This window comes from Ranitomeya imitator, chromosome 10 (genome assembly GCF_032444005.1).
Source record: "Ranitomeya imitator isolate aRanImi1 chromosome 10, aRanImi1.pri, whole genome shotgun sequence".
Classification (NCBI taxonomy): Eukaryota; Metazoa; Chordata; class Amphibia; order Anura; family Dendrobatidae; genus Ranitomeya; species Ranitomeya imitator.
In genome coordinates, this window is record NC_091291.1 from 103551193 (window position 1) to 103571266 (window position 20074).

Here is a 20074-nt window from a genome sequence, read left to right on the forward strand (position 1 = left end):
TTCCAGCTTTATAAAAACCCAGCCTCCTCTAACCTTGTGCCAAAAAATGGTAGCTGTCACGCTGTGTTAAAAATCGTTATTGCGCAAAAATATCTAATCAAGACTTAACCAGGTGCGTTATTCTTAAAAGAAAAATGTCATGATATTCTGACGAAAGTATAGTGGTTTATTGAGTTATCCACCATCGCAGCAAAAACATAAAAGGTAGATGAAACAATTACAAACAGAGTGTCCATGTGTAAATATCAGCGCTTTTCTCGTTACTCATCTTTAAAAGGTAGAATGGTAAAAGTCATCTGTCTGTGTGAAGTTCATCATGGCATGGAGTAGCTAACAGCTGTTGTTCCTCGTGTCTTGTCCCATGTCCATGGAGAATGATGGTGAAGGAAGGGAGGTGACCGTCCCACGTGACAAAAAGCCCCCACCCCCTCCTAAGAGACGTTTATATATGTTCAACACTGATCACGTGTCTTCTGTATATGGAGTTAACTTATACTCTGAGCTACATACACAGAAATAGCTTTTGATAGTGTCAGCAAGAAACCATGTGCTCGGTACAGAATAAAAATAAGAATAATTAATATTTAACACGCTGTAGCACTGCAGGTAAATGCAGACTCCACTAGATGGCAGCAGAGTGGCAAGAGGGCTGAAATCCTGCTCAGAGCAGACCAGCGGAACTGCAGCGAGGCTACCACCAGGTGGCAGCCAAATAGCTAAACAAGCCGAGTTGATACCAGAGCGTAGCGTAGTACCAAGGGAAATTCCAAACACAGAGTCAGAGGAGCATCAACAGGTCAGTACCACTTCTTGCAGAAGTACCAGAAGGAAGAGACAGAATCAGGTCAGAGCCAAAGCAGGGGATGCCGATACAGTTGAAAGTGCGATGCCGTGTGGGACCTGTTCTACGTCGGGGGCCGAGTCTGGCCTGCTGGCCAGAGTTTGATATGTGTGGTCTAGCAGATGAAGAGGGGCAGGAGACCAAAGTCCGGATATTCTGGTGTGGATTCACTAGTTGAACTTTCCATTGATCAGACTTAATCCCTTTTGCAGTGGATGGGTTTTTTGTATCATAATATTTTCTAACATACAATTTAAAAAAAGAATAGCAGAACACCCTGAATTCTTATAAATCGGGTTTGCTTTAACATTATAGATGCAAATCATATGTATGCAGGTAACTGAATGTGTCAGAAGTCACACACCGCATCACTTGCGCAGATACATATTTAAATGTAATTTGCATAATGTTTTATCTAACACTGCAACCTCTAGTTAATCATTTTCATTTCTATTGTTTTCTAATGCAGAAAACCATTTTTCCCAATTACCTGCCTTGGTTCTTGTAAGAAGAGGTTTAAAACACTTATGTAGATGACTCTGACATTTAGTGTCCTTTTCTGACTCCGTATTACACGTGCTGTCCATGTAGTACAGTACCAGGGATTACATGAATGTCCTAGTATCGTGACTTTGATCTGACGCTGCTGTAGTATAGTGCAAAGTCCCGCTTCCTGAGCAGACAGAGCTAGAAAGTGCTGGGTGTTATCAGATCGTATATATAATCCAGGACGTATGGCAAAACCTCTTATAGAAAGGGTGAAATTATCAGTGACCAAGTGACAGAAAATGCAGCTCCATTAGAACCAGTATGGCTGACCATGATGGCTGGCAGATGGCTACTAACTGTTTGAATAGCCTGAAGGAAGAAGCACATTACTGTACATATAGAAAAGCCGCGGAGACACCATCACGTGTTTCTCAACGCAAGCAATAAATAGCCAAGTCTTTCACCGGGAAGGAACAACCACGGGAAGGGCAGCATCCAAAAAGGAAAACCACCTATTCTAAAACATGGTATCCATCCACAGACAGCTGTTTCGGGGTATTTGCCCCTCATCAGTGTGGAGTAGGAAACTGGCTATTAGGAGCAGTGCCTTTTACTAGGCGTTTTATGGTGTCTCCACGGTGTTGGATGTTTTGATCTCCCCGAGGTCATTCATCCTTATGTTTACATTACTGTACATAGGCATCGGGTAGTTAATGGCAAGAAAAAGAAAGTAATGCCAGCTCACCATTGGGGAAAATAGGGATCCAGTATGCATGGAACCATGAGCCGACCACTCGTGTTGGCAAATGTAGAAAAAGGAGAAGGAGTTCCAGCTTCTGGTGAAATATCAAATGTAGTCTTTATTCCATCAAGGTTTAAAAAATCAGAGACCGGATAATCGGCAAGCAACGCGTTTCGAACATGGCTGTTCATTAAGCTTGACAAAGAACAACGGTGTTCGAAACGCGTTGCTTGCCGACCATCCTGTCTCTGATTTTTTTTAAACCTTGATGGAATATAGACTACATTTGATATTTTACCAGAAGCTGGAACTCCTTCTCCGTTTTCCATATTGGGTCGCTAATATAGTGTTAGAGTCCTGCTTTATTGTCTACCACTTTTCTCACATCTACAGGAAATCCCTTATGCCAGTGGAATAACGCACCTCGAAGCAGATCTGGCTAAAAGTAATCAAGAGCCGTCCATTGCCGACCATCTGCAAGAGCTTGTATTTTCTCCTGTCCATGCCCCTATTGTGGCTATGGGAACACAGACTGGAAGGTAAGACTATGCCCCCACTACTGGCAGTAATGTATATAGAGACCACAAAAGATGGATAGTGCAAAAAATAGGGGGATATTCTTGAGCAAAACCTGTTTGTCAGTGATTTGAGACTTGGACGGAGATTCACCTTCCAACAAGACAATGACCCAAAGCATACTGCTAAAGCAACACGCGAGTGGTTTAAGGGGAAACCTGTAAATGTTTTGCAGGGTCCTAGTCAAAGCCCAGACCTTAATCCAATAGAGAATATTTGGTCAGACTTGAAGATTGCTGTTCACCAGAGGAAACCATCTAATGTGATGGAGCTGGAGCATTTTGGCCTTGAGGAATGGGCAAAAATCCCAGTGGCAAGATATGGAAAGCTCATAGAGAATTATCCAAAGCGATTTGCAATTGTAGTTGTCGCAAAAGGAGGCTTTACAAAGTACTGAATTTAGGGGGATGAATAGTTATATATACTGAAGTTTTCAGTTATTTTTTCCTATTTGTTGTTTGCTTAACAAAAAAATTTACGTGAACCGGTGCAAACCCTGAAAAAACAGGGAAATTCCAGGTTGTTAGATTACAAAACATGGAAAATGCCAAGGGGGTGAATACTTTTGCAAGCTACTGTATTTATTCTAAAGGGTGTGCAATTAAATTTTAAGTTTAGGGTGCCAACAATGCTGTCCTGCCCATTTTGAGGGTTTAGGGTGAAATTATATCCAATTTGCCTTTTTTTCCTGTTTTTTTTTGTGTTGTTCGAATACACACAAAGGAAAAAAACATGTCACCACAGCCGACTCTGGCAGTATACCAGACTATTGGGTGCTACCACTAAAGCCCCAAAGTCCCATAGCATGCAACAAGTCCTTGATCACTCCCACTTAAAGAGGCGGCTCCCATCTCTCAGCGCTCCCCTGAGCTGCACCAGTGACTCCATGCCATCACGGCAATGTCACCTTCCGGTAGGATAGCTCTTCCATGCTTTCAGACTGTCTGCAACACTGTAGTCATCTTTATACAGGACATCCAATCCTTACACTCCAATCGCCTGTGCTCTCTGGAACTTCATGCCCGCATTCTCCACCAATTGTAGGGATTCACTCGTTTTGGTAGGCATTAGGTCTGAGGTAGGGTTCACACAGGCAATGCAATTCTGGTCCAAACACATGCAGTTTTTATTTCTTTCCACAGGTTGCACAGCACCAAAACAAAATCGGAAACCTAAATCCCTAGCCTTGTCCAGGCGCTAACTAAATGGAACAGATCCTGGCTACTCATACACTGCTGAACTAGCCCCAGCTCAGTCAAACAAAACAGCTATTGTCCATACTGAACCACTTAGGCTATGTGCAATTTTGATGCATTTTCCCCAGCGTTTTTTCCCCATGGAAATGAGCCCAAAACGCTATGGAATCCTTATGTAAACTTATTTAATGACAATTCTGAATTGTTGTGCACATGACCAGTAATTTTCCTTAAGTATTTGCAGTGCGTTTTTTCTGCAGCATGTCAATTCTTTGTGCGTTTCTGTAGCGTTTCTGCACCCATTCACTTCAATTGAGTCAGTCAAATCCTCAGGAAAAACACAGGTATAAAAGTGTTTGCGGATTTGCTGAGTTTATGTTTTGCATTTTACCGGCTTCCTATGGTGTTTCCCACGCTGTCATCTGTGTGACAGCGTGGGAAACACTGGCGCCGGTACTGTCGGTCACAGTGCTGCGGGATCATGTTGTCAGATGTCAGCGTGACCCCGTAGCTGTGACTGTGACCCGCAGGCGTTGGCCGATGGGACTACTGCTCCCATCGGGCTACGTCTGCTGTCACTAATAAGTAAAATTACATACATATTCAAATAAAAATAAAAAAAACATTATGCTCACCTTAACGACCAGTTACTAAGCCTAGAGCTAGTTGTCAATGACAGTTGCTTGATACCAGGCTCTACTACTACATCAGCATGAAAAAGGTGGTGTTGAACCAAGAAATTACATCACAAAACTTTAAAAAAAAAAATCTTTCTTTAGCTCGAAAAAGCATTCATTGCTGTATGAAAACGCAGCAAAAACGCGCTGTTTTTCTGCAGCGTTTTGAATGCCGAGGCATGCAGAAATTTCTGCAAGCGAATACTCAACGTGCGCACGTAGCCTACTTGAGGTTCTCTGCACGGGGCCTGTGCGGACTCTTCTCAGACAGGGATTCTGGCTTCAAATCAAAATTATTTATCCCCCATTGTAAATTTGATTAATGGCAAAATATATAAACTTTCTGCTGAATCCAATAAACCAATGAAAGAAGAAAAATGAAAATATCTCAAAACAACTAATATAAAAAAGTGGTTTCCCCAAATTCAGCACAACATCCACTTTTACTGACTACAGCAGTCTCACCCCTTTTGTGATAAGGGTCTTTAGTACTTAGTGGAGCCCCTCTAGCTGTTATAACCTGCTGCAAACGTGATGCATAGCCAGATATTACTTTGCCTTTGTGATTAGCCGTACAGCTGTTTTTTTTCCCCTCACTTATTAATTGTTAAGAAGATGAATAAAAGAAACTAATTATGGAAACTATCCACGGATTTCCTTACTTTACTCCAGCCGTTCATCATTTTCCCTAGATAACATTAAAGGGATGGGAACACAATTAAGGTGATAAATTGTGTTAATTTTGCTCAGACATTTACACCCAGGTAATGCTTGTGCTGGAGTCCTGCCACCGGCCTGATCGGATATGACAGGTTTATGGCAATGGTGCTCTTATGTAAAAGTTTTGGCATTTTGATATGTGACTGGCTCAGTGGGTAAAAAAAAAAAGTTTTCAAATATTTGCATTGAACATGTGGATGAGATACTTAATACTGTGCTTGAAGGTGCCCCCCAGCCCTATTTACGTTACTTGCACCACATGGCCATTGATTAGACCTGGTCTACATTAGAACCGAGGGTCCCTGTAGACCCCTTTGCCCCACACCGGAGCCTAGTGGTGGACGCCCATCTGTAGGTCCGCTGCCCGATCACCATCATCTGCCATTAATGGTTGGTGGTGGTACTTCTGCACAACCCGCCATTGTCTGATCCTGCCAAGGCTGGTGGGTTCTTCCACTGCTTCCATGCCTTGTGACTGATATCACCCATCAGGTGGTCTTTGCACATACTGACGTTGTCAGCTGCCCTTCGGACCACCAAGCAGATATGGCCGCGTGAGATCTGATGGCGGAGCCAGGATTACATCTAGTTTTATTCCTCTCGTCTCGCCGTCAGGATATGTTGGCATATGAGAACATGAGATGAATGGCGCCCCTTTCTCTCTTCCAGCACCACGTCCGTCCTGTCTCGAGCCGACATGGCACGTCTCCACTCCGCTGGATTCCCCGAAATTAGCGACTGCAATAACGAGGTAGCGGAAGTGGTTGATCCATCCAGTCCGGTGAACTTTAATCCCCAGCGGGAAGAAGCCGATTATCTGCAGTGTAATGAAATCATCCTGCAGTTTCTTGCCTTCAGCAGGTGAGAGGCGACATCCCCGCGTGTCTGATCAGTGCGCTTTTCTACAGTCTGAATATGGAGCTGGCGACAGCGCGGTGATCCGGACAATGATTAATCATAATAAATAATGATTCATTATTTATCACCTCCAGGATGGATCCTGACATTAGGATCACACTGCTGTCCATCTACATAGCTGGTGTTCTGTGGAGTCCGTGTGATCCCATGAAAGGGTTATTCCCATCGTCAGAAATGGTTGTCGTCCAGATAGAGCTTGGAAATACAAGCAATTTTGCAATTTACGACCCAGTAAAATTTTCAGCTGTCCTTGAGATATTAAGACTTTGTTTTATTTCCAGCTCGTTGCCTTGGACACCGACCACCTTCCAGACAGCAGAACGAGTTCAGTGCTTGCAAGCTTTGCTTTAAAGTTGGCGGGATCGCTGGAGGAGGGAAGCATTACCTCCTAATCTTGGTGGGCTTCAGCGCAGTGCTTACATGCTAGACAACAGCGGTGGTCTGTCTCCTAGGCAACAAGCTGTAAACAAGAAAAAAAAACATTATAGAGAGGACCTTCAACATGAAGTATTTGGTGACCGGTTCTCCCTAATATCTCAAGACCGGTGGCAATTTAAAAAAAAAAAATATCTATTGTTAGTAGACATGACACTTTTTTTTCTGGAGTTTTTGACAGCAGGAATATGACAATATAGTGCAGTTTACTTCCCATAATAAATACCGGAAACCCTGATATAATGTCAACAGATCCTAAGCTGGGTTACTATGCAGAATCCTGGGAAAGTTGGGTGACCTGATCAAATCTCTGACGGTTATGTCACCAATGTTTGGGATGAACAGACGACCCCATAGAAATGTCTGCACTGTGTGGTGTTGAGTGGTACGGGCTAATCATGGTGTTATTTTTATAGCGTCCTGGATGATTTTTCAATCAATTGGCCCCAAACGATTTACTTCACCTTCCAGTTTTACCGCTTTCTGCCGGTGACCACCCCTCGCCTGCAGCTTGTGCAGATTAATTCTACTACGAAGTCGCGTTCTGATACACCGGCACGACTCTTGGTTCAGATCGACAAAGATGGCTTATTAAACCCCGGTAGGTGTGACTCGTGTATGTTCGGGTTTATTAATCTAAAATGGAACTTTTCCCCTATCCATATGATAGGAAATAACTGATCCTTGGAGATCCAACCAATTGGGATCCACTATGATCCCGAAAATGGGATCCTGGAATCTGAGAAAATGGGCTCTGCAGACATAGACAGCCATTAAAGTGAATGTTGGCATGTAATCCCACATTTATCCTTTAGTGGCCACTGCAGTGAGCAGCCGATCACTATGATTGCTCTTATAATAAAGGGGCAGTCTGCAGTGAGACAACCCCTTTAACGTTTTGTCTTCCCTAAATATTCACTCGCTGTCTATCAGCTGACTGGGGCATGTCCTGTCGATTAAATCACCAGGGATCAATGATTACCACCAGCCTGTGGTCCTGCAGCCTCCCACTGGTCGGCTTCATGGAAGTTCTAAGTGATATAAATTGTTGCATGTCTTAGTTGGAGATGACTGATCGTAAATATATTTGTATCTTCTGCTTATATAGAGTCACCTGGGTATCAGCTGAAGTACACGGTGGATCCTGGATTCCTCAAACCTGGAGAACAAAGGTGGTTTGTACGTTATTTGGCTCTTCAGACCCTTCAGATTGATATTTGGGATGGGCAGTCCCTGCTCCTTATTGGATCCGCTGCTGTAGAGATGAAGGTGAGATGTCACTCGTGATGTCTATATTCTCCAAAACGTCATGTAGGAGGGATCTGACAACTACAACGGGCACATTTATAACAGCAGTCTAACAAATATAAATATATATATATATATATATATATATATATATATATATATATATATATATATATATACAGTACAGACCAAACGTTTGGACACACCTTCTCATTTTGAGATTTTTTTGTATTTTCTTGACTATGGAAATTGGACATTCACACTGAAGGCATCAAAACTATGAATCAACACATGTGGAATTATATACTTAACAAAAAAGTGTGAAACAACTGAAATTATGTCTTATATTCTAGGTTCTTCAAAGTAGCCACCTTTTGCTTTGATGACTGCTTTGCACACTCTTAGCATTCTCTTGATGAGCTTCAAGAGGTAGTCACCGGGAACGGTCTTCCAACAATCTTGAAGGAGTTCCCAGAGATGCTTAGCACTTGTTGGCCCTTTTTCCTTCACTCTGCGGTCCAGCTCACAACAAACCATCTCGATTGGGTTCAGGTCTGGTGACTGTGGAGGCCAGGTCATCTGGCGTAGCACCCCATCACTCTCCTTCTTGGTCAAATAGCCCTTACACAGCCTGGAGGTGTGTTTGGGGTCATTGTCCTGTTGAAAAAATAAATGATGGTCCAACTAAACGCAAACCGGATGGAATAGCATGCCGCTGCAAGATGCTGTGGTAGCCATGCTTTTTCAGTATGCCTTCAATTTTGAATAAATCCCCAACAGTGTCACCAGCAAAGCACCCCCACACCATCATACCTCCTCCATGCTTCATGGTGGGAACCAGGCATGTAGAGTCCATCCGTTCACCTTTTCTGCATCGCACAAAGACACGGTGGTTGGAACCAAAGATCTCAAATTTGGACTCATCAGACCAAAGCACTGATTTCCACTGGTCTAATGTCCTTTCCTTGTGTTCTTTAGCCCAAACAAGTCTCTTCTGCTTGTTGCCTGTCCTTAGCAGTGGTTTCCTAGCAGCTATTTTACCATGAAGGCCTGCTGCACAAAGTCTCCTCTTAACAGATGTAGAGATGTCTGCTGCTAGAACTGTGTGGGGCATTGACCTGGTCTCTAATCTGAGCTGCTGTTAACCTGCAATTTCTGAGGCTGGTGACTCGGATAAACTTATCCTCAGAAGCAGAGGTGACTCTTGGTCTTCCTTTCCTTGTGCGGTCCTCATGTGAGCCAGTTTCTTTGTAGCACTTGATGGTTTTTGCCACTGCACTTGGGGACACTTTCAAAGTTTGCCCAATTTTTTGGACTGACTGACCTTCATTTCTTAAAGTAATGATGGCCACTCGTTTTTCTTTACTTAGCTGCTTTTTTCTTGCCATAATACAAATTCTAACAGTCTATTCAGTAGGACTATCCGCTGTGTATCCACCAGACTTCTGCACAACACAACTGATGGTCCCAACCCCATTTATAAGGCAAGAAATCCCACTTATTAAACCTGACAGGGCACACCTGTGAAGTGAAAACCATTCCCAGTGAGTACCTCTTGAAGCTCATCAAGAGAATGCCAAGAGTGTGCAAAGCAGTCATCAAAGCAAAGGGTGGCTACTGAAGAACCTAGAATATGACATATTTTCAGTTGTTTCACACGTTTTTGTTAAGTATATAATTCCACGTGTTAATTCGTAGTTTTGATGCCTTCAGTGTGAATGTACAATTTTCATAGTCCTGAAAACACAGAAACATGAGAAGGTGTGTCCAAATTTTGGTCTGTACTGCATCCACTACATAATTGTCCAAGGGTCACTTCCGTCTGTTTGTCTGTCACGGAAATCCCAAGTTGCTGATTGGTCGCGGACAAACGGCCACGACCAATCAGCGATGGGCACAGTCCGGCGGCAAAATGAGCGCTCCCTACTCCCCTGCCATCAGTGCCCGCTCCATACTCCCCTCCAGTCAGCGCTCACACAGGGTTAATGGCAGCGTTAACGGACCGCGTTATGTCGCGGTGTAACGCACTCCGTTAACGCTGCTATTAACCCTGTGTGACCAACTTTTACTATTGATGCTGCCTATGCAGCATCAATAGTAAAAAGATCTAATGTTAAAAATAATAAAAAAAATAAAAAATCATTATATACTCTCCTTCTGTCGGCTCCGGATGCAGCCCAGGCCTTTCCCGCTCCTCGCGACGGTCTGGTCCATGCTTTGCGGTCTCGCGAGATGATGACGTAGCGGTCTCTCGAGACCTCTGCGTCAGCATCTCGTGAGACCGCAATGCACTCTTGGGACCGGAGCTTCGCGAGGACCATCGGTAAACGCCTGGGCTAGATCCGGGGGCCGACGGAAAGTGAGTATATAACTATTTTTTATTTTAATTCTTTTTTTAACAGGGATATGGTGCCCATATTTCTATATACTGGCTGTGTAATATACTACGTGGCTATATAATATATTACGTGGCTGGGCAATATACTACGTGGCTATGCAATATATTACGTGGCTGGGCAGTATACTAAGTGGCTGTGCTATATACTATGTGTCTGTGTTATATACTACATGGCTGGGCAATATGCTACGTGGCTGGGCAATATACTACGTGTCTGTGCTATATACTACGTGGCTGTGTTATATACTACGTGGGCTGTGTTATATACTACATGACTGTGCTATATACTACGTGGGCTGCGTTATATACTACGTGGGCTGCGTTATATACTACGTGTGCTGTGTTATATACTACGTGGCTGTGCTATATACTACGTGGCTATGTTATATACTACGTGTGCTGTGTTATATACTACGTGGGCCGTGCTATATTTCTCTGCTGTATCTGTGCATCATGAATCGTGGTATATGTTAAAGAGGGAGGCCCACTGAGACTCTTTCGCCCGGGGCCCTCAAAAACCAGGAGCCGGCCCTGGCTTCACTGATTGGTCACGCCCGGCCGCGAACAATCAGTGACAGTTGCAGTCCGCACACGAATTGGTGTGGAATTTGAACCATGCTTCGCCAATTGGTCGCGCGCGGCCGGCCGAATCCTGTGTATGAATTGCATTATTCTGAAAACTTCATAAATAAACTACATACATATTCTAGAATACCCGATGCGTTAGAATCGGGCCACCATCTAATATATACAGTGCCTACAAGTAGTATTCAACCCCCTGCAGATTTAGCAGGTTTACACATTTGGAATTAAATTGGCATTGTGACATTTGGACTGTAGATCAGCCTGGAAGTGTGAAATGCACTGCAGCAAAAAAGAATGTTATTTCTTTGTTTATTTTTTTTTTTAAATTGTGAAAAGTCTTTTCAATGGGTCATTTATTATTCAACCCCTCAACCCACCAGAATTCTGTTTGGTTCCCCTAAAGTATTAAGAAGTAGTTCAGGCACAAAGAACAATGAGCTTCACATGTTTGGATTAATTATCTCTTTTTCCAGCCTTTTCTGACTATTTAAGACCCTCCCTAAACTTGTGAACAGCACTCATACATGGTCAACATGGGAAAGACAAAGGAGCATTCCAAGGCCATCAGAGACAAGATCGTGGAGGGTCACAAGGCTGGCAAGGGGTACAAAACCCTTTCCAAGGAGTTGGGCCTACCTGTCTCCACTGTTGGGAGCATCATCCGGAAGTGGAAGGCTTATGGAACTACTGTTAGCCTTCCACGGCCTGGACAGCCTTTGAAAGTTTCTTTCCATGCCGAGGCCAGGCTTGTCCGAAGAGTCAAGGCTAACCCAAGGACAACAAGGAAGGAGCTCCGGGAAGATCTCATGGCAGTGGGGACATTGGTTTCAGTCAATACCATAAGTAACGTACTCCACCGCAATGGTCTCCGTTCCAGACGAGCCCGTAAGGTACCTTTACTTTCAAAGCGTCATGTCAAGGCTCGTCTACAGTTTGCTCATGATCACTTGGAGGACTCTGAGACTGACTGGTTCAAGGTTCTCTGGTCTGATGAGACCAAGATCGAGATCTTTGGTGCCAACCACAAACGTGACATTTGGAGACTGGATGGCACTGCATACGACCCCAAGAATACCATCCCTACAGTCAAGCATGGTGGCGGCAGCATCATGCTGTGGGGCTGTTTCTCAGCCAAGGGGCGTGGCCATCTGGTCCGCATCCATGGGAAGATGGATAGCACGGCCTACCTGGAGATTTTGGCCAAGAACCTCCGCTCCTCCATCAAGGATCTTAAGATGGGTCGTCATTTCATCTTCCAACAAGACAACGACCCAAAGCACACAGCCAAGAAAACCAAGGCCTGGTTCAAGAGGCAAAAAATCAAGGTGTTGCAGTGGCCTAGTCAGTCTCCTGACCTTAACCCAATTGAAAACTTGTGGAAGGAGCTCAAGATTAAAGTCCACATGAGACACCCAAAGAACCTAGATAACTTGGAGAAGATCTGCATGGAGGAGTGGGCCAAGATAACTCCAGAGACCTGTGCCGGCCTGATCAGGTCTTATAAAAGACGATTATTAGCTGTAATTGCAGACAAAGGTTATTCCACAAAATATTAAACCTAGGGGTTGAATAATAATTGACCCACACTTTTATGTTTAAAATTTAGAAAAAATTTAACTGAGCAACAAAACTATTTGGTTTGTAAGATTTATGCATCTGTTAATAAATCCTGCTCTTGTTTGAAGTTTGAAGGTTCTAACTTATTGTTAGGACTGGCGGAACGCACCAAGAAAGATGATGTGGATGCGTTCGCAGTCCGGGGTCCACTGTGCAGGTAAAACCTGCTGCTAGTAAATGGCTGACTATATGGCGGTACTCAAAAGTATACACACGTGGGTTAAACCTCACCCAGTGTGAAGAAAGCGATCCTGTTAGCGTCACAGGACCGCGGTACCACACTTAGAGCTCGAGCAAGTAGTCAGCGAACTAAATCCCAACTGGGATAGAAGTCCGATTAGACCCTTGCTGGCACAACACCGAAACTAGGTGTATAAAGAACCTTTATAATATAATATGAGCACAAGAGTGCGTGCTATGCCGCACTGACAGACGCCACTAACCACCCAAACTTGGGAATGGAAAGCGCTAGGCAAGCGCACGGCGCCGTACTGGCGGACACAGCAAAAGGACGCTGTGAAATGTGTATCGTGCAGATGGTTAGTCGGGCGCTAGAGAGCTACCATCATCCGCGAGCAAACAACAACTCTAGGGAGGGATACTTAGGAGCTTTTATCCTTCGACATACATCCATCTACACACACACCACATAATAGTATACTAGCGCATGGCCGTGCGGTCATGCGCAGTTTATATAGTTGCAGCACAGGAAGTGGCCACAGAAACTTTGCCCTTCCAAGACCTGCCAAGAGGACCAATGGAACGTGCTGCAGAGCCTGAGCACATGACCCTCGATCTCCAACGGGAGATCTTGCCCTGGGCATGCTCAGTGTGTGCAGACAAGGACTTAGTCCCAGAGAAGTCCACTCGCCGCTGACCAGCACTGGCTTTAATGGCAGGGGCTGAAGAAGCAGCAGTAACTCTCTATACAGAGTGAGACCGAGCAAGACGCTGGGACCGTCGTCCTTGCTGAGCAGACTCCACTGCGGCTGGACAAGAATGGGAGACCGCAGCGGAGATGGCTCGAGATTCCCCCTGTGCAGAAGCGGGAACTCGAGACCTAACATTTATTTGCATCTTATTAAACCTGCTAAATCTGCCGGAGGTTGAATACTACTTGTAGGCACTGTATATATATATACATATATATATATATATATATATATATATATATATACATATACATATATATATGTATATGTATATACAGTTAGGTCCATATATATTTGGACAGAGACAAAAATTTTCTAATTTTGGTTATAGACATTACCACAATTAATTTCAAACAAAACAATTCAGATGCAGTTGAAGTTCAGACCTTCAGCTTTCATTTGAGGGTATCCACATTAAAATTGGATGAAGGGTTTAGGAGTTTCAGCTCCTTAACATGTGCCACCCTGTTTTTAAAGGGACCCAAAGTAATTGGACAGATTCAATAATTTTAAATTAAATGTTCATTTTAAGTACTTGGGTTGAAAACCCTTTGTTGGCAATGACTGCCTGAAGTCTTGAACTCATGGACATCACCAGACGCTTTGTTTCCTCCTTTTTGATGCTCTGCCTTCACTGCAGTGGTTTTCAGTTGCTGATTGTTTGTGGGCCTTTCTGTCTGAAGTTTAGTCTTTAACAAGTGAAATGCATGCTCAATTGGGTTGAGATCAGGTGACTGACTTGGCCATTCAAGAATATTCCACTTCGTTGCTTTAATAAACTCCTGGGTTGCTTTGGCTTTATGTCTTGGGTCATTGTCCATCTGTAGTATGAAACGACGACCAATCCATTTTGCTGCATTTGGCAGGATCTGAGCACACAGTATGTCTCTGAATACCTCAGAATTCATTCGGCTGCTTCTGTCCTGTGTCACATCATCAATAAACACTAGTGACCCAGTGCCACTGGCAGCCATGCATGCCCGCGCCATCACACTGCCTCCGCCGTGTTTTACAGATGATGTGGTAGGCTTTGGATCATGAGCTATACCACGCCTCCGCCATACTTTTCTCTTTCCATCATTCTGGTAGAGGTTCATCTTGGTTTCATCTGTCCAAAGAATGTTATTCCAGAACTGTGCTGGCTTTTTTAGATGTTTGTTAGCAAAGTCCAGTCTAGCCTTTTTATTCTTGATGCTTATGAGTGGCTTGCACCGTGCAGTGAACCCTCTGTATTTACTTTCATGCAGTCTTCTCTTTATGATAGATGTGGATATTGATACGCCGACCTCCTGGAGAGTGTTGTTCACTTGGTTGGCTGTTGTGAAGGGGTTTCTCTTCACCATGGAGATTATTCTGCGATCATCCACCACTGTTGTCTTCCGTGGGCGCCCAGGTCTTTTTGCATTGATGAGTTAACCAGTGCTTTCTTTCTTTCTCAGGATGTACCAAACTGTAGATTTTGCCACTCCTAATATTGTAGCAATTTCTCGGATGGGTTTTTTCTGTTTTCGCAGCTTAAGGATGGCTTGTTTCACCTGCATGGAGAGCTCCTTTGACCGCATGTTTACTTCACAGCAAAACCTTCCAAATGCAAGCACCACACCTCAAATCAACTCCAGGCCTTTTATCTGCTTAATTGAGAATGACATAACGAAGGGATTGCCCACACCTGCCCATGAAATAGCCTTGGAGGCACTGGGTCACTAGTGTTTATTGATGATGTGACACAGGACAGAAGCAGCCGAATGAATTCTGAGGTATTCAGAGACATATTGTGTGCTCAGATCCAGCCAAATGCAGCAAAATGGATTGGTCGTCGTTTCATACTACAGATGGACAATGACCCAAGACATAAAGCCAAAGCAACCCAGGAGTTTATTAAAGCAACGAAGTGGAATATTCTTGAATGGCCAAGTCAGTCACCTGATCTCAACCCAATTGAGCAGCATTTCACTTGTTAAAGACTAAACTTCAGACAGAAAGGCCCACGAACAAACAGCAACTGAAAACCCCGCAGTGAAGGCCTGGCAGAGCATCAAAAAGGATGAAACACAGCGTCTGGTGATGTCCATGAGTTCAAGACTTCAGGCAGTCATTGCCAACAATGGGTTTTCAACCCAAGTACTTAAAATGAACATTTAATTTAAAATTATTGAATCTGTCCAATTACTTTTGGTCCCTTTAAAAACAGGGTGGCACATGTTAAGGAGCTGAAACTCCTAAACCCTTCATCCAATTTTAATGTTAATACCCTCAAATGAAAGCTGAAAGTCTGAACTTCAACTGCATCTGAATTGTTTTGTTTAAAATTCATTGTGGTAATGTCTATAACCAAAATTAGAAAAATGTTGTCTCTGTCCAAATATATATGGACCTAACTGTATATATATATATATTATACCTGGTGATCAGCTGATATTTCCAGAGTAACTTGCGGCCAGTAATACATATTCATGTAATTTTATGTGACTGCCTTTTATCCAGGACAATTTTTTTTTACTTTGGACCTTAAAACTAAGCAGAGGTAACTACCTGAACGTTTGAACTGGCCCCGGCTCAGAGCGGTCACCGACTTCTCCTTCCAGCAATTCAACTATTGCACGTCGAAAAATTAGCTCTTCCTCTTCTGTGCTGCTCTGTCGACAGCGAGCGATGACAGTCGTCGTGCTGATTGATCGCCAGCTCCGGTTATTTAAGCAGCGAGGAGGCTGCTGTCCATCAGCATGATGTCGTCAGTTGTGACCAGTCAACAGAGCCGAGTGGAAGAGGAGCTGCTGCACTGACTGCGGACATCAGCGGAAACCACAGAATTACCGTCAGGAGCGATCAGTGACCTCTCTGTGGGCAGAGATCGGCTCCGGGCACAAGCAGGTAGTTAACAACCACTTGCCTGCTAGTGCTTAGTCCAGTAAAAAAATGAAATCGTCATGTATAATCCCTTTAATTAATGGATCTTGGAGGTGGTCAGGAGTAGAAGACCCCACCTCCTAGATGTCCTTATGCCCTAAAAGGGAATATTGAAGATCTTTGTGGGCCAGTCCCTTTTAGCTTGGGGCTAGATGTTGATTATGGCTGGAAGACAAGTTGCGCGGTTAAAGATTGTTCTATGCCTCTGCTATATTGCAGCACAATGCTAATGATTGGGGTCCGACCTGCAAGGTGCTCTGGCATCGAAAAACACGGTGCACAAGTGCAACTGCTTTTAACATTTTGCGACTTGCTTGCAACCCTAATCACCCGAATTATGAAGTGATGTAACCCACCACTAACCAACTCCAGTCCCCCACTTTTCAGCTACATGCAAATGTGATATTATCCTCTATCACAGAGTTATAGAACAATGAACTGGGTAGATTGGTAAATGAATAAGCTGAAGGGTGTTGGCCCACCGGAGGATTCTCCTGTGCGCCAGTCCAAGCCTGGCCGTGTGACTTGTACTGTGGCCAAAGTCTTTGGGTAGTCCCAGCCTAAAAGAGGCTTAGAATAACCCCCCCAGCTTCTTTTAGATAAGGCGCCGCACCTGTCGCCAGGCCGTGTCCGGTACTGCAGCGCACAATCTGTTGTAGCAGAAAGCAGCCATGTTTGTGTAACGCGGCACAAGATCTGTGTCTTGTTAGTGTTTCTTTTCTTCACATATCTATAAAAATGTCCTGAAATTGCTTCTGGTGTATTATACTCCTGGAGATTGTAATCTGGTCGTATATTAATTCCTTCTATTAATTATCGTGTCTCACATCTCTATATGGACTGGAGGAAATGAATCACCCAAATCCTATTTTAGGTAAGAAAAATGAACCACACCAGAAGAAAGCTGCCTCTTTTATGGATGCGTAGCTCAATCCCTTTCCTTAAAGTGCGGGGGTTTGTGCAGATCCTCTACCTTTCTTATTACTTTTATTTAGTTGGAAGCAGCGAGGAAAAGACAGTTTTACTGGTATAAAAAAAACGACATTGCTGGGAGGATAAACATTGAAGTCCTCTGCTACCTGCAAATAGCGCAGGAACTCATTGTAATTTTACATTTCTTTCTCATAGAGTGTATGACGGGTGTATTGACCTTACGATGCCATATGTATGTATATGAGCTTATATATTTGTGGCATGTATGCATCTATACACTAATAATGTCATATAGGATGTGTGCACCAATACGCCATGTAAGTAGTCACCTGTGCTGGACAGATATATACCTATAAGGTGCTCGTGTGAGGCTATATGGAAATGATTTACCTAATGTTTATAGCTGAAATGTGTATCACTTGAGGTTCTTAATGGTTGTCTGAGGAATGTCCTGCCGGGCTCAATGCACTTGGACAAATCATCAAGATCCGCTGCTGGCAGCTCCTTTATAATTACCAACCAGTGACGTCCCTGATGTTGTTATAGATGGGAGGGAAGGCTGGAGACTTCAGGTCATTGTAGCACGTTTAGGCCGCACAGGCTGCTCATAGTAGCCCGAGCAACATGTGGCCTGGCGTTGTTGTGTTAGAAATCCCTGGAGTAGGACTGTTCTGATGTTCCCTGGTGAAAGCTTCTTCATGGCATTAATCCCACAATCTCCGGACACAAACCAATGGCTGGAATTAAGTGATGAGTCTCGTTTTTGTCTTGGACACAGTGATAGCCAGAGCTTGGTCTGGAGATCATGTGGACAATGCCAACTTTTCCTTCCTGGTGTTGCAATTTGTTGAGAAGAGTAGGTTTTATTTTCCTGTATAATGTGCACGTGTAAACCTATATAGCTCATGTTTTATTGTGATATATCTTATATGTATAAATCCATATATCTATATATATTTATCGATATTATATAGCTAGATATATTTATATAGATATACTAGATGGTGGCCCGATTCTAACGCATTGGGTATTCTAGAATATGCATGTCTTCGTAGTATATTGCCCAGTCACGTAGTATATTGCTCAGTCACGTAGTATATTGCCCAGTCACGTAGTATATTGCCCAACCACGTAGTATATTGCCCAGTGACGTAGTATATTGGTCAGCCATGTAGTATATTGGTCAGCCACGTAGTATATTGCCCAGTAATGTAGTATATTGGCCAGTGACATGAAATAAAAAATAAACATATACTCACCTTAGTCCTGGCTCCTGTGTGCGGTGCACGCGGCAGCTTCCGGTCCCAGGGTTCGTACGAGCGCAGGACCTCTGATTACGTCGCGGTCACATGACCGTGACGTCATGACAGGTCCTTCTCCCATAGCATCCTTAGCACCGGAACCTGCTGGCGGACAGGACGCGACGTCGGAGGGTGAGAATAACTGTTTTTTTAATTATTATTTGTAACAGTAGATATTTTTACTATTGATGCTGCAAACGCATCATCAATAGTAAAAACTTGGTCACACAGGGTTAATAGCTGTGTAACCGGAGTGCGTTACACCGCGCTCCGGTAACGCTGGCATTAACCCTGTGTGAGGGCTGACTGGATGACTGGAGGGGAGTATGGAGCCAGCACTGACTGCGGGGAGGAAAGAGTGGCCATTTTGCCGCCGGACTGTGGCCGTCGCTGATTGGTCGTGGCAATGGTCGTGGGCGTTTTGCCACGACCAATCAGCGACTTGGATTCCATGACAGACAGAGGCCGCGACCAATGAATATCTGTGACAGAAAGACAGAAGGACAGACAGATGGAAGTGACCCTTAGACAATTATATAGTAGGATGTATATGTGTGTATATACATATGGATCTGGGTAGAGCTACATGAATAGGATATGTGTACCTGTATACTGTACAATACATGTATGTGCTTATATATATATATATATATATATATATATATATATATATATATATATATATATATATATATATATATATATATTTTTTTTACCTACAATAAATATATGTACTTTTATACCAATGGTCTCCAACCTGACGCTCGCCACCTGTCGACAGGCTACAGCCCTCGATGTATACTGCAATATAGGATGTATGTAGTCATATACCGATGTGCTGTACTCATTTACAATGTATGTACCAATATAGACTGCAGATACAGTGGGGCAAAAAAGTATTTAGTCAGTCAGCAATAGTGCAAGTTCCACCACTTAAAAAGATGAGAGGCGTCTGTAATTTACATCATAGGTAGACCTCAACTATGGGAGACAAACTGAGGAAAAAAAATCCAGAAAATCACATTGTCTGTTTTTTTATCATTTTATTTGCATATTATGGTGGAAAATAAGTATTTGGTCAGAAACAAACAATCAAGATTTCTGGCTCTCACAGACCTGTAACTTCTTCTTTAAGAGTCTCCTCTTTCCTCCACTCATTACCTGTAGTAATGGCGCCTGTTTAAACTTGTTATCAGTATAAAAAGACACCTGTGCACACCCTCAAACAGTCTGACTCCAAACTCCACTATGGTGAAGACCAAAGAGCTGTCAAAGGACACCAGAAACAAAATTGTAGCCCTGCACCAGGCTGGGAAGACTGAATCTGCAATAGCCAACCAGCTTGGAGTGAAGAAATCAACAGTAGGAGCAATAATTAGAAAATGGAAGACATACAAGACCACTGATAATCTCCCTCGATCTGGGGCTCCACGCAAAATCCCACCCCGTGGGGTCAGAATGATCACAAGAACGGTGAGCAAAAATCCCAGAACCACGTGGGGGGACCTAGTGAATGAACTGCAGAGAACTGGGACCAATGTAACAAGGCCTACCATAAG

The 20074-nt window shown here is 43.6% G+C and overlaps 1 protein-coding gene across 1 annotated transcript in view; it reads left to right on the plus strand.

Annotated features, from left to right (window-relative positions):
- The window catches only part of NPHP4 (nephrocystin 4), a 292383-nt gene that overhangs the window by 185003 nt on the left and 87306 nt on the right, over positions 1 to 20074 (plus strand). The window contains exons 14-17 of the mRNA XM_069742453.1: positions 2466 to 2611; positions 5911 to 6102; positions 7011 to 7195; positions 7703 to 7863. Coding sequence (XP_069598554.1) covers positions 2466 to 2611; positions 5911 to 6102; positions 7011 to 7195; positions 7703 to 7863 — 684 coding nt within the window. The remainder of the gene's footprint in view (positions 1 to 2465; positions 2612 to 5910; positions 6103 to 7010; positions 7196 to 7702; positions 7864 to 20074) is intronic.